This window comes from Hyalella azteca, unplaced genomic scaffold (assembly GCF_000764305.2).
Source record: "Hyalella azteca isolate HAZT.00-mixed unplaced genomic scaffold, Hazt_2.0.2 contig6341, whole genome shotgun sequence".
Taxonomy (NCBI): domain Eukaryota; kingdom Metazoa; phylum Arthropoda; class Malacostraca; order Amphipoda; family Hyalellidae; genus Hyalella; species Hyalella azteca.
Window position 1 is genome coordinate 76,403 of NW_025936504.1, and position 14,712 is coordinate 91,114.

General features: G+C 39.4%; 1 protein-coding gene across 1 annotated transcript in view; it reads right to left on the reverse strand.

Moving 5' to 3' along the window:
• LOC108668495 (flocculation protein FLO11) overlaps nucleotides 1-6,465 on the reverse strand; it is a 14,238-nt gene extending 7,773 nt beyond the window's left edge. The window contains exon 1 of the mRNA XM_018155725.2: nucleotides 6,182-6,465. Coding sequence (XP_018011214.1) covers nucleotides 6,182-6,218 — 37 coding nt within the window. The 5' untranslated portion in view covers nucleotides 6,219-6,465. The remainder of the gene's footprint in view (nucleotides 1-6,181) is intronic.
• Between the last annotated feature and the right edge of the window lie 8,247 nt (nucleotides 6,466-14,712).

Here is a 14,712-nt window from a genome sequence, read left to right on the forward strand (position 1 = left end):
GCCTCATGAGGCGCGCTCCTGATGGCTGTGGCAACGCCTCATGAGGCGCGCTACTGATGGCTGTGGCAACGCCTCATGAGGCGCGCTCCTGATGGCTGTGGCAACGCCTCATGAGGCGCGCTACTGATGGCTGTGGCAACGCCTCATGAGGCGCGCCTCATTCATTGCATCGAATTACTCTGATGAGGACAAGTGGACGCTGGAGGCAGCCTAGCCGCTGCCGACGGCTCCTCGCAGTCGTAGACTATCAGCTAAATTGCGTGCCTTCTCTGAGGGCAGAATTTTCTAATTGATCTCGCAGCACTAGATTGCTAACGTCATGCCAACGTACGTGTGCATAATACATTCATTCTATCTCTTCTTGATATTATATCAAATTAGATTTAAAAATTCAATGTTGATTGATCGTCAAATAAATTTATATTTTTCAAATAATCGATCTAGTTTTAACCGGGAGTCGCGGGTTTAGAATAATATTGCAATAATATGAAGATAGAATAAGCATTTATTTTAGAGTCAAGTTCTTATATATGAGTATCTCACAGCGTGAGACGGTTGTCTGATTTTTGTAACAAACCATACATTTCATACTAATAATGAGTAACACTGATAGGTATTAAAGTTAATAATCGTATTTTTACGATATAAATATTTTTTGGAATTAGAAATTCTGTATTTTAGCGTGCATTATGTTATACCATCAAATTCAAAATAAATCACGGTGCTTAAGAAACGAATAGAAAGTGTCATCGCTGAAGTAATAGGCTCATAGTCTGTTGTCGATTCTTGTACTTTTCTTGACTTGTTCAAAGAAGACCAAACAACTGGCCTTTTGAACAGATCTCTATAAAACTGACGTTGGTTTAAGATACCGTGCTGATAGACTTCTTATCAGAGGTCTGTAAGGTGCTAGGCATTGCAAGACTGAACATATGATCCCGCATAGCATTGTCATTTGTCAAGTCTGTTCTGGAACACGTTCAAACGCGGAGCGTCAACGTCATCAGAGAGGCTGCTCCACATGTCTTTGCAGAAGTTCTCATCTCTAAAATGATATGAACCGTTATCACGAATACGAACTAGCTCATTTATTTCACTCCAAGCAATAACGCCAGTAAAATTTATAACATTTCTCGTATTTGTGTAAGCCAACAGAAGCCAGCGAGTCCCACGCTCGACGCGCCCACAACTACAACACCGCGCGCAGTCATGAATTTTCGTTTGTACGCCAGCAGCTCACATGAAAGCTGATGCCCCACCAGCCGTTTTCATGAGCAGCAGCTGTTTTTTCCTTAGCAGTCATAACTTAGGGTTGGCTGCTGCTGAGAGGGTAGGAAAAACGTTGAAACTCTACGCCCAGGCTCGACATTACCAGGGAATAGGATCCGAATAGAGATAGGATCAAGCTGTTTTGAAACGCACTTATTTGTTTGTACAATATCTATACTAGAATGAAAACTTTATGAGAAAGCCTGAATATGAAGAAATGTTGCACTGAAATCGGAAATGTAATAAGGATAAAGAGAGGACCCAGCAGAGTGATTGACTACCAGCGAATTTATGAGCATCATTTAGTAAAGGGGCACCAACCATCTAGTATATGTGCTGGTGTACGAAAAAACATATGCGCGATTAGTACAAATCGACTGGCACTTCTGCACAAAAGACTATTTGGTTCTAGATGTATATACAACCACAGTTTTTGCCTGTGCCATTAATGACCAGAGAATTCACGATATAAATTTTCAGGGAGTTGAATTGCAGATTTATTATACCACATCTTAATACAACAGTTTTACAGTCCAACACGTCACTTATCTCGTCTGCGCATACAAGTTCACAAAGAGCTAAAGTTCATAAAAAACTAACCATGTTAAAAAGAAATTGCCTTCGTCGTCTAGTTTCGAACTTGCTCAACTATCTTGCCTCGGCTCAGATGAAATAATTTTGTCATTTACCTCATCGATTTACTTTTATCCCAGAAATATGCACTAAACTATCCCAACGACTTACTTTGTGGCGATCAAGTCTCGCCAATGAGAGCAACAGAGCAACCCGCATACTGGCGCATAGGAAACACAGGGCCGTAATTGGCTGACTTCCGGAGTCATGCTGCTGAGTACATAGCCTGCACACGAGCTACAACGACGGCAGGATTGGTGGTGGTCAGCACCGCCCAGTGGATGACTCTTTTCATGCGAGTGCATGTATCCACACTACCTTATATTAGGACAGACTGCCGACCAGGTTTCAAGAATAGAAGAAACGTGCAATAACCCTACTGGACAATCTCATGGACAATAACCCAGAGACCGGATTGCAGCAATGCCATGCACAATTCATTAGCTAAGTTATGAAATTGTATTACACGTGCATGGTATATATGTAGAACAACAACATGCCTTTTGTTGCCATAGCATGTGGTGAATAGAGGTTTTGTACGCGGTTTTATTTGACTAAATTCTTTTCAATGAGAATTAATTTGGCAAGTATCTTCCAGAATATCTTTGTTGTGCAAGCGGCATTCTCTTTCATATTCAATTTAGAGATTAGAGAGCTAGGTATAGATGTAGAAGTCGTAAAAATAGGTCAAACGCGTTTCATCCACACAATTTGTCGCCCGAAAGGCTAAACACTCTTCAATTGAATATTTTTCCCCCTTCGAGTTTTGAGAAGGCATCCTCAGTGTAGCAATGATACCTGACCTAGGGTGGGTTAACTGTAAAAAGTTGCTTAGTAAAGCGAGTGGCTAACGGGTTTACCATAAAAAAAAAATAGTAAAGAGGTCGTAACACCCTTAGCCAATCACTGACTGCTTTTCAAGCTAAACCCACGAATAAAAGACTGGGAATCTGCCACTACGTGTAATTAAGCGAGTTTTGATTGAACGGCACCTGGAGGGTGCCAACAGTGTCAAGTGTTTGTCCTAAAACTGGTGCGCTAATTATGAAAAGTGTTGAAACAAACGACGGTATGTTTCCTGTAAAAGTAACTAACTACCGAAAGTAAACTATTGACAAGTAGTTGGGATCAACTGCGAAGACTGGGCTTTGTAGGTACATGGAATGGGCCAACTCCGAGCGATGGAACACAAAATTTCTGATTATTGTTAAAGAACAAGAAGTTGATTGGTCATACATCATGCGTCGTTAAAATATACCAGAACGTGAACCGGCCTTTGTCGGGAACGCTTGCGTTTTGAAAGGCAAGCGCTTTATGAACGGAGCTAAAGATGACTTATATATGCCAAATGTTTTTAGCCTAGAAATGTTTTTTACAGGAAATCCATCCTTCTTATCCGCATCACAGCGGCAAGTTTAGCCGTCTAAGCGGCGGCCAGGTTACACACAGCCATTGTTTAAATGGTGAAAGATAACTGCATGACGCAAGACGGGGACGGAGCATTGTTCTCCAGAGACACAGGATGCCGTGAAGCATCAGCGAGTGTGTGCAAGAAATGAAACTATCTTCAAACGGGACGTTTTAATCACCCACGCATCGCCCAGAGTTCTCTTACTTGGCTAGCTGTTGCACACTATAGCCTGATTGGTACTCACTGTCTTACTGTATAATACTTGGTGTTGCAAACAGGCCTGTTGTCTTATACCAGATGCTGCACACTCAAGTATAAGACGAATATGTACGCACATTGTATTTGAGCAGGAAGTACAAGACGAATATGTACATTGGGTGTACACTGTACACTATATTAGTAGTACGTCATCAAGTCAGAGGACAATTGTCAGTCAACATCAATGTCAGGTTGTCGTGCAGAGCTGCCGATGCGCAAGGGAGCATGACGCATATCCTGGCTGACAACTTCGCCAAACGCACGCAATGGAAGAACGACTGCCGCACCTTCATTGTGAGGATAAATTTGTACGCGCACCCGTCACTCCCTCGCCTTGTTGGGGTCATCGCAGCCATGTTAAGAGTATCAATGGAGGACATTACCTTATCGCACCTCGTGGAGGCTCAGAACACAATGAGCAGAAGGGTTGATGTGATAGGAACCCTTATACACGTTGCTTCAAAATAACGCAATGACCTTCACCCGAAACCCTAAATAACGATAGAATTTTCAGGTAATAGGAGTTTTGCCACAACTTGGTTTTGCCAAAACCAAGGCGATTTTACGTGGGTTTGCTGTTCAGTAATAATTGTTCTCATTTATTCCATTAATTTAATTCAAGACGGTGACCTCAATGCATGTAAAATCTATTTTAGGATCCTACGTCACGAAGAGCAAAATGAGTTACGCTTTTTAGGAAAATATGTCCGCGATTATCTGCGGTCATAATATTTGGAACTCGGACCAAAATATATTCAAGTCCTAATATTTCAAAATATTCCAAAAAAAACCAATGTTTGTATCTTAGTGCTGGCGCATGAGTTTCGCGTTCACACGAGACCAAAATGCAAGATCTCTTGTCGACTGCTTGCAGCTGGGAGCCGAGGTCGGATGTTATTTGGCTCCCGAGTCGAGCGTGACGTCGGCAACACGTCACAGCAAGGATCCGGTGTTTATTTTCGTATCATGACTGATAACTTGAGTGACTTTAGAAATTAATAAGCAACAAGCCATAGTCATGAAAACAAACCTACAATAACGCAATGACCTTCACCCTAAACCCAAAATAACGATAGAATTTTCAGGGAGTAGGAGTTTCGCAACAAATTCAGGACTGTACGATTGTACAACATGCAAGTGCAGTGCAGTCAACTTTTTCGGCACAGGTACACGCCGCTTCAGGGTTTCTATACTTAATAAACGCCATGTAGTTCATCAGTGTTTCATTCACGCTAACTACCTATTCTTACTAAAACAATCATACCAATTCTTCTTTGAGGTATATAATTTCACGGGTGATAAGTTTTTTTGTTCGTTTGATATCTTCCACACCTCAACAGAAAGCACGTTGCGTCGAGAACGCCAAACTGAAGCAGAGGATGGCTATAAGGACTAGCAACGTATTGCATGTGTCTGAGTCACGTCCTCAGCCAGTTTTCCGGTTCACGTCATATGAATGGAGACAATAGAAAGAGGCATTTATTTCTTAAGATGAATTCGCAACGATAATGAGATGCCGCTATTAATTACATAAGCATATTTACAGTTAGTACATAATTAAATAAATAATATGTTTACAGTCTATACACAATGATAAATGCGTTTAAAAAAAGTCCCTAGGGAATGTAGTGGCGCAGCTAGTATTAATGACTATGTGAAAATAATTACCTTCCATAATAGTGAGGATTTAAAGAAAAGTGGGAGAGTGTGATGATGATTGAGTGAATGGATCGACGTCCGCAAATTCAGAATTCTACACCCACAATATTGATGTTCCCTCGAATGTGAGACAGTGTACAACTAAGTGTACTGCGCAAAGTTCCACTAAGTAGTACTACGACAAGTACCACTAAGTAGTACTACGACAAGTACCAATAAGTAGTACTACGCCAAGTACCACTAAGTAGTAACAAGTCAAGTGTCGCGAAGTAGCAACAAGTAAGGCTAGAAGTCACAAGTGTTTAAGAGTATGCTACGCTGCGTGTGAGGAGGCACGGCTGAGGCGTGAGGGTTGCCTGCAACACCTGCGGCGTCGAGCGCAGGTGTGCAGAACCTGACGGTATACTTAGGAAAATGAACTGCTCATGTCGTCCAAATGATCATGTCGTCCAAATGGTCATGTCGTCCAAATGGTCATGTCGTACAAATGGTCATGTCGTCCAAATGGTCATATCGTCCAAATGGTCATATCGTCCAAATGGTCATGTCGTCCAAATGGTCATGTCGTCCAAATGGTCATATCGTCCAAATGGACAAACTGGTTGGATGCACAACACGAGCAAAAAGAGCATCGCTATTTGGACAAAGTTATCCTTATTTCTCAGGGTGTGCGCTACCAGCACAGGCGGCACACGTACGCAGCGTGATTGCAATACGCATCTTCGTCGCATGATTGGCTGTGCTAATTCCTGTTAACCTGCAGCTTATTTACGAGATTGACATCCTTGCATGTTATAAATAACTATACAATTATTACCATGATGAAAAAATGTATCAAAGGCGTAAAGGTGAAGAAATAGGTAAAGATTAAAGACAAAGCTTAAATAAAACACAATTCCTCAAATGGAACACAATCAAAAGTAAAAATTCATGGAAGAAATTGCGACTCACCTTCGAGAAGATTGCGGATATCTTTACTGATGGTCATCGTAGATGTGTTATTTAGGAAATAAAAATTTCACTGCACAATAATGAATACCTCACAGAACATCATATATGAAAATCACAACAGTTTTTTTGTACGAATTAACTGGGCGTCCAAAAAATTACAACAAAAACTGAAATTTAGTTTTTTTCTTCTTTTTTTTTATTTGCTCGTAAGCGTTTTCACGCAATGTCAAAAGTAGCTCAACATTATTTTGTTTCAAACAACCATTTTTCGGAGCATTTCACCTGGAAAATAAAATTCACGTGAACGCCATCACACAAACAACAATTAACATGACATGACAAACATCTCAAGCCAGACTATTTGTGTTTACAAATCCTGTCACAAATTTCAGGAGGCACGACAAAATGGGGAGAGGAAGGGAGAATTTTGCAATTGTAATGTGAACATTAACTTGGTACCTTTGAATATTATTCACCAATAAACATTAAATTTTCCTTAGAGTTTCAAACTGGAGAATCGAATGAGAGTTCCGTGATAAATGTTAGTTGGAACGAGGCATTCCTTGAAAACGTGCGTTAGTTTCGAAATTATGAACTCTGACGGTATTCGGACGGATCTGACGCTATTCGGTAAGAATTGTGACGGTATTCGGAAGGATCTAGTGTGACAATGACGGTATTCTGAAGGATCTAGTGTGACAATGACGGTATTCTGAAGGATCTAGTGTGACAATGACGGTATTCTGAAGGATCGAGTGTGACAATTAATGCAGGATGCCGTGGGTAGCGGGATTTTCAAATTGCAGAGAATATCCATATCGGGCAACGTAAGGTTAACCTGCTACTGCAAGGATAAATTAAAAATCTATTGGAATTCTCTAAGTTACAAAGAAAGTTACTTCTTGCTGTCTCAAGCGGCCTTGATATGAGAAGGGATGTCAGTTCATGCAGACGTGTACGGCAGTGATTAAATCAAGGAAGGTCATCTAATGCTGCCTCAAGCGGTGTTGACATAAAATCGCTTCGTGCTGACATACGCGGCTGTATGAACAACATCATGTTATGCTGTATCGGCATTGACATTATGGCAGCAGTGATTAATAAGGTAATTTTAAGTAATTTATTGCTGTCATAATCACTGAAATGACGGTAGATGCATCACTGACTTAATTAAGATAACTCAGCGAGCTGAACAACAAAGTTCCGCGTTAGCTACAGAAGGCCATTTAAGCAAAACACACCAATCCTCAGATATTATTGCATGATATTAACAAAACCATGAATTGGATTCCAATAATTAATTTCATCCAAAGTAGTGAAACATTTGATCGAGGCGATTTATTCGACGATGGAATACAATGCATAACTTTTAACAGTGACTCGGTAACAGAACACAATCACATACTAGGAAAGCTGTATTATTTGTCAGCGGTGTTCAAATCGCAGGAGTAGGACATCTGAATGCAATATTGCACATTTAATTAAAACCCAGGGCCTATACTTTCAAAAAAGTTAAGAGATCGTCAGTTCATCAGCCAATCATTGACGGCCTTTCAAGCAAAATCCACCAATCATACCGTAGTCTAGATAAGAAAATAGAGCGTAAGTACTTACGTTCACTTAGCGAGTTTTGAAAGTACGGTTCCTGAATGATTGACTGGATGCTTCGTATTCAGCTCAAGACATCATTGGTATTCATAAGTAATACTGTGAACTCCGTACACTCGTGTCCCGCGAAGCTTATTAAAAATTCAAGTAAAGATCGGCGCCTTGAGCGACAGCTTGGTCCTGCTATATGTTTATTCATGAGAGTAACGCAAAAAAAGAGCTGGCTCGTCAAGGCTAATATGTAAATGCCAGAAAAAAACTAACCACAAGCACTTAGGCGCTGATTAATAGTGTGATAGAACCGATAATATTACTTTTCGGTTATTATACAATCATTCAGAATATTATCTGATGATTTGGTAATTTGGTGAGGGATAAGTAATTCGACGATACTGTAAATCAATTATTTTACAATTCAGAGTGAAAAAATTTCTGATTAGAATATCTGTGGAAATCTCAAAACAGTTGTTAAACAACCAGAAAATTTGTATAAACATCTGACTGAATGCTATGTAAAGTAAAAAAAAACTAAAGAATTTGCCATTCTAATACGTCGGTTAACATTACTGCATTACTGCAGTTCATAATACGTCGGTTAACATTACTGCATTACTGCAGATCATAATACGTCGGTTAACATTACTGCAGATCATAATACGTCGGTTAACATTACTGCATTACTGCAGTTCATAATACGTCGGTTAACATTACTGCAGTTCAGAATGTCGGTTAACATTACTGCAAGAAGGATTTAGTACCTTTGCGACCGGTGCTAAAATAGACTATACAGAGACTGATAGCAACTCTTGAGAGCTCACACCTCTGGTGCTGCTGCAAGGACGGGCAAGTTTTTTCCCCGAAGGCTTGCATTTGCTCCAGCAAACTTGGCCTTGGCGAGCAACGCAGCGCTCACGCTCTGCTGCAAGCGTTCAGGAAGCAAACCAGTATAGAAACCATTAGCAGCACGCACAAGTGAAGGGAAATATGATAAATTCAATTATAAATACAACATACTAGGACATTGGGAAAAAAGGCGCGTTTATAAAATTTAATTAAATTGCGTTATCAAAAATTTTGTACCACTTTGCATCAATAGTCAGGTTTTGCCAATAGTCCAGCAATGAAGCACATCGAAGTAAAGGAGTTTCAAATAAACTTCTCAATTTCTCATAAGAAGAGAAGCCATGATAATCATGAAAAATATAATTACGTGGAAGTATAAAATCAGCGGTAAATTCGTTACAAAATCCGGTAAAACTCCACTACTGGAAATTGCATGAAGAAAGTTCACAAATTTGCGCACCAGATACACTACACATGATCTATCAAACAGTCATCCCGATCAACGAATTCGACTTTGTTCTCGTTGCTGTGACATGAATGCATATTATGTGTATAATACATACACATAGATTGTATGTATGTATACAATCTGCACTGACGTATACGATGTGCCTTTTGACTTAATCATCAAGTTATGATAAGGGTATGAATTTTAGGAGGCAGTCGTGAATCCTCCTTCGAAAGTGCAGGGTGCATAATATCCAAAAACATGGGAGCAGAACACAGCACGTGGGGGCAAGAACACATCACATGGGGGTAAGAACACANACCAGAGCTGACCACTGCACACCAGTGCTGACCACTGCAGACCCATCTAACGACCACTGCTGCTATTAGTGGATTCACGATAGAAAGTACTTACGTACTAAGTTTCAATTAATTTGCTTTGATATCAGCAGAATATACTTTCTCGTAAATATTATCGGATGAAGCCTTTTTAAACTGTAACAACAGATACTTCGGAATTTGCCCTCGTAGTAAAATTATAAAACATATTCTACATATTTTTATAGAATGCTAGTGAAGCAGACAGGAGTGACTGTTGTCTGCGAACGACTGCAACCACGGCAGGCAAAAGCCAAACTAATTAAAGTGTCAATTCTGCAATTTAGGTGAGAGGTGCTTTGGACTTCAGCAGGCATGAAACACATGATGCTGCACCAACTTCTGTACGTAGTTAGGTTACCCATGGTTGAACTACTAGTTTCAACCATGAGGTTACCTAACCTCAGCGCCGCGAAACCAACTTTAACTAAAGCAACGCGTAATATAACGAAATATTCACTTAGGAAAGTTATTTACACCACACAGAAATAACGTACTTTAAGCGGCGTAACGCATGAAAATCTCATCAATACCAACAGTGCACAATTAATGCAGGTTGCAAATGTACATAGACAAAATATTTAGTTCCAACGAGTAATTGTGTAGGAGATTAAGTAAAGTTTCAAGTGACACGCGTGAAACGGGATCACCGGCAAACTAGTTCATGGACGTGACATGTTTTGCGTGCCTCAAGAATGCGTTCGTGGTCATATGAGTATATATATAACAGAGCCAATCGATAGCGAATTCCCTATACAGGGAGTTACAGTTCGCATATTAAAGTGAACGAGGAACTAGTAAAACCAATGGACTTTTTCAATCACGATGAGCCAGTTTAAGCTTGGCGCTAGTCCACTCTTGATCACTGATTCAAAACGTGTTTCTGTCTTCATCGCTGATTTGAAACGTGTTTGCTTCTTGATTGCTGATTAGAAACGTGGTTCACACTAGATATTTGACTCAAATCGTAGTTCTACATCGAAGATTCTAAACTCGGCGCAGCATTTTAGGCTGACCTCATAGATGGCCATGCGAAGCACTGTGGTCACCTCAAGAAAGCATGATGCTTATATCAGACTTCATTTGGAGAATAATTTCCTTCTTTATGAAAGAGAATTTTTTAAAACAAACAATAGCTTTTATATTTACAATAACAAGTGACCACATATCAAGTACCTAACGACACAGAACAAACAAACCGATGAAACGTCAGCTTATGACAGATACAGTTGAAGCAAGTGCTCCACTTCTGCAGCAATTGCGCCTAGTGGTTCAACTTGCTGGCCATGGACCCACTTGCATCTTGTTACTCCTTAGGGTACAAGCCAGGAGCCGACATGTGTCAAGAAGCAAACAGGAGCCGAAGAACTTGTGTCACGCAGCAAGCAGGAGCCAATAATAAATCCATTGAGAAGACGAAATGGTTCTGATGAGCACCCAACAGTATAATTGCGTAGGAGTACAAGCTCTGGTTATCGTCCTAAGCTTTAATCTCAAAGTAAGAGCGATAATTACCTTGATCCAAAATTTTTGTGAGAATATTATTTTGTGGATTGTGTAACTAATGAATTAATTTTCTGAAGAAATAGAGGACGTCGATTTTAATCGGCACTAGCAGTGACCGATGAAGGTGTCGCAGAATTTCGTTACATAGAGAAATATCCACCGCTGTGATCACGCATGCACAAATTGTATACTACCTACATTATTTGATGACGAGTTTTGTATATGATTAGCATTCGAACTTTGGCCTGCTCAAGATTGTGCACGTGCTGGAGCCAGACGATCACGTGTCAATATTCATTCATTACCAAAGGCTTACGTATGAACGTAAATAGCAACTGCGAGTAAACTTAACCAGTGACAGAGACTAAACCAGAGCAGCAAGTCTCTTGACCGCATACAGGAGATGCGTAGGTGTCTGCCCGACCCAGGAGTCTGAATTTACCGTTAAGCCAAGAAGTGAAGCTCGAGCAGTCAAATTATGTTCTACCTGCAAAATTTGTATTCCTCTATAACATTTTCTTACGAAAGTTATAGACGAATGTGTTTTAGTGTATGGACACCGAACGAATAAAATTTATAGGGTTACATTATAAAACAAAGAGACCCCTGGTAATAAAAAAAACGCTGCCTCGCTATCCAAGTGTATAAACTCTGAAATGAAGCTTCAATACCGGAGAAAGTCGACTGTATGTGATGGCATGCCGGAACAGCAAGCGATGAAGCATGGATGATGCAAGACGCCCGTAGCTTGTTAAGCGTTGCACAACCCGCAGTTAGCACTGGCGGTTAAAATACACAAGAATCCCGATGGAAATAACGCGGTAATGATGCGGAATAGAAAGCAATTTCTATTTGAGCTGACGAGAAAGAAAGGTGTACAAATTACAAGTTATTTTTTTTAATCAACTACATATCAAATGGTTGATGCTTATAGGGTCCAAGCATCGCGACCTAAGGTTTACCTAGTACAATTTTCAGGGGCGAACGAATAATATAAATTAAGGTGATAAATGAATGAATAATTGTACTAAATTTTTGATGGCAGCCATAACTTTATAATGAATGTATTAAATAAAATTTCCGTTCACTCGGAACTTTAGAGGCGCGAGAAAATTCTAAAAATAATTATCGAGGTTACAATAATTATACTGGAGATCAAGTATGAAAAATCCTAAATGAAGTCAAACACATACATGCTGCGCCTGATATGAATGCTCGTGCCAAAGCGCAGTAAGGAAAGGAAGGTATACAGCGAGATAGCAAAATTAGAAAGCCTGTCATGAAGCAAACGTAATTGTGGTGCAGATTTACAGACTAGTGCCCACGTTAATAACGATCATCGTAGTGATATGAGTTAACAAATATAACTATACATGACACGTAACTGACGAGAAAAATTACATGGCTGACGATATATATAGATTAGATAATAGATAGGTACCAGCAACACCATGTTCAACCTTATCAGAGATTAACTGCGAGTGAGTTTGAAGGCTTTTTCACACTTTTGACATGGCGTAAAGGAAGAACGAGCAACGGGTTGCACACCACAAGTCATAATTTATTTGTAGTTATACAAACACACAACTGACACAAGATAGAGTTGATATAAGTTTCGACGCATAGGCGAAGTTAAATAGGCTGAAAATGCACTAAATTTAGAATTACCTATCTTAAATTACCATGTTATGGATAAAAGTTGCAACTTTCTATGATACGTGTATACTTTTTACGCCATTTAAATTTTCATCTCTGCATGCCACTCATAATAACTTGCCTTTCTACTTCCACGGTTCACCCTCCCAGCCTGCGTAAACCATACCAGTGAGGCAGTGATCGCCGATCACTTTTAGTGATGGATTCATGCAGTTAATAATGCAGCAGTAACATCACTAAAATTCAGCGCGTTTATCAAAAGATAGAAATTAAAAGCAATTTTAGCAGTTAAATAAATTAGGATTCGTTCATGGATATGTCCCTTGTCGCCGTCAGACGCAATGAATTTTGTGAAGAACCTTATGACTCATGACCTTGTGCGACTTCCTTAGTTCCTTCCACATAAACACGAACCAAAATACACAATAATTTGCACTATATGTCTTTGATACAGAGATCTAAAGCACTAAGCACAGCTACTGCAAGGGTAGAATAGGATAATGAAAAATAACTAGTACCTAGTGTTGCTTGTTTCTGAAACGCAGAAATTGAATTTTGATCACTTAGGTTCTGGAAAATAATGGCACTGTCGTGTTGAGCCAGAGGGTACATGCACTGCATTTTCCGTAAGCGATGCATTCCAGCAAAAAAAAGCATGCAACGGATTCGTAGAATTTCTAAATAAAAAATGAGAATAGTTTCTTATTCGGACTTAGGTAAAGGAAAACTCTGAGCGACCAGAAGCGTAGAGCTTTCGTTCAGCGGCCTCCGCACACATACACATGACTCAACGATCCAATCAGCACTGACACTAAGCTGAGTGCTGAGCCCGCTGCTGAGGAGCAAGTAGTGACTGGAGTGAATAGTAAATAATGAGTTACTATGTACGTTTCTGGCTCCGCCCTTGTGGTTCACGGTGTTTTAATATTTATCCTAATCCTACTGAATGGTTGGAACAACGACAGTGTTAGCAGAGACTGCTTTATCGTTCAACTGTGTTGTTTAGATATATGTTCGAACAAATTATTTTAATAATAACATTAGGAATTGATTAGTAGTCCCTGTACATCATACGCCGTCAATCAGTTAAACGAAATTGTATTTGCTAAACATAATGAATTTTCTTGTGTCTTTAATTTCGAAACGTCTTTAGTTTCCATTTTAATTCCTTTTCAAATTTCCTTAGCTTCAACGAAAATAATATCATTTTGAACTGCACTTTTGAGACCGAGCACGGAACGAATAACATATGCCAATGAATTTTTAAGTTACAAGTAGTCTTGGACTCATGGTTGTTGACGTAGCTACTGTAGCATGCATTGCTTTGTACTAAATTGTAACACGTGGCTGAGATTTATTGCAAATTAATCAAAACAGAAACTTACTATCATCACTTACTGAATCTGAAGCCAACTTAAATAAATAATAATTACATTCTATATAGCAAATTATATATTGGCTACAAATTAATTACATAATATATTAACAACGTTAAGACATTAAAATATAGCCATGTCGATCTAAATTCTGATAGGAGGGAACTCCTTAGTGACATGTTTCAAAAAAGAAACTCGTGAAACAACTATTTTTGTATTGTTAGATGTTTAAAAGAGAAGTAAACTTAATGAACGAAGCACATCTGACTGGCGGCAAGCAAAGGAAAATAGCAAGACGGTATCGGTATTTCCGTGAATGACTTCCGATGCCAAGAAAACTCTCATTCATATAAGTTTTAACGGACCTCCTCAGCGAATAAGAAAGGGATGCCCCACGTGGCTGCTTTCTCTGCCAAACCATTTTTTAGGAACCGATCTTGTATGCGGTCGAGGTGGGCGAGGCTTCCAATTTCTTCTCTCTATGGTAAGAGAGATGAGAATTGAGAACATTTTACGGGATTTTTAAAGTTTATTATTTATATTTAGGTAAGGATTACATCATATGATTACATACTTCGTAAGTTACTTCAGAATTTAATAGCAATGGTATTACAAAAAACAATTCATGTTATTTTTATTGAGAAGGATTGTTGAGAAAATAGTGAATTTTTTTCTATGCCTTTTCTTTGCACCCACATTCATAGGTCTCGATATATT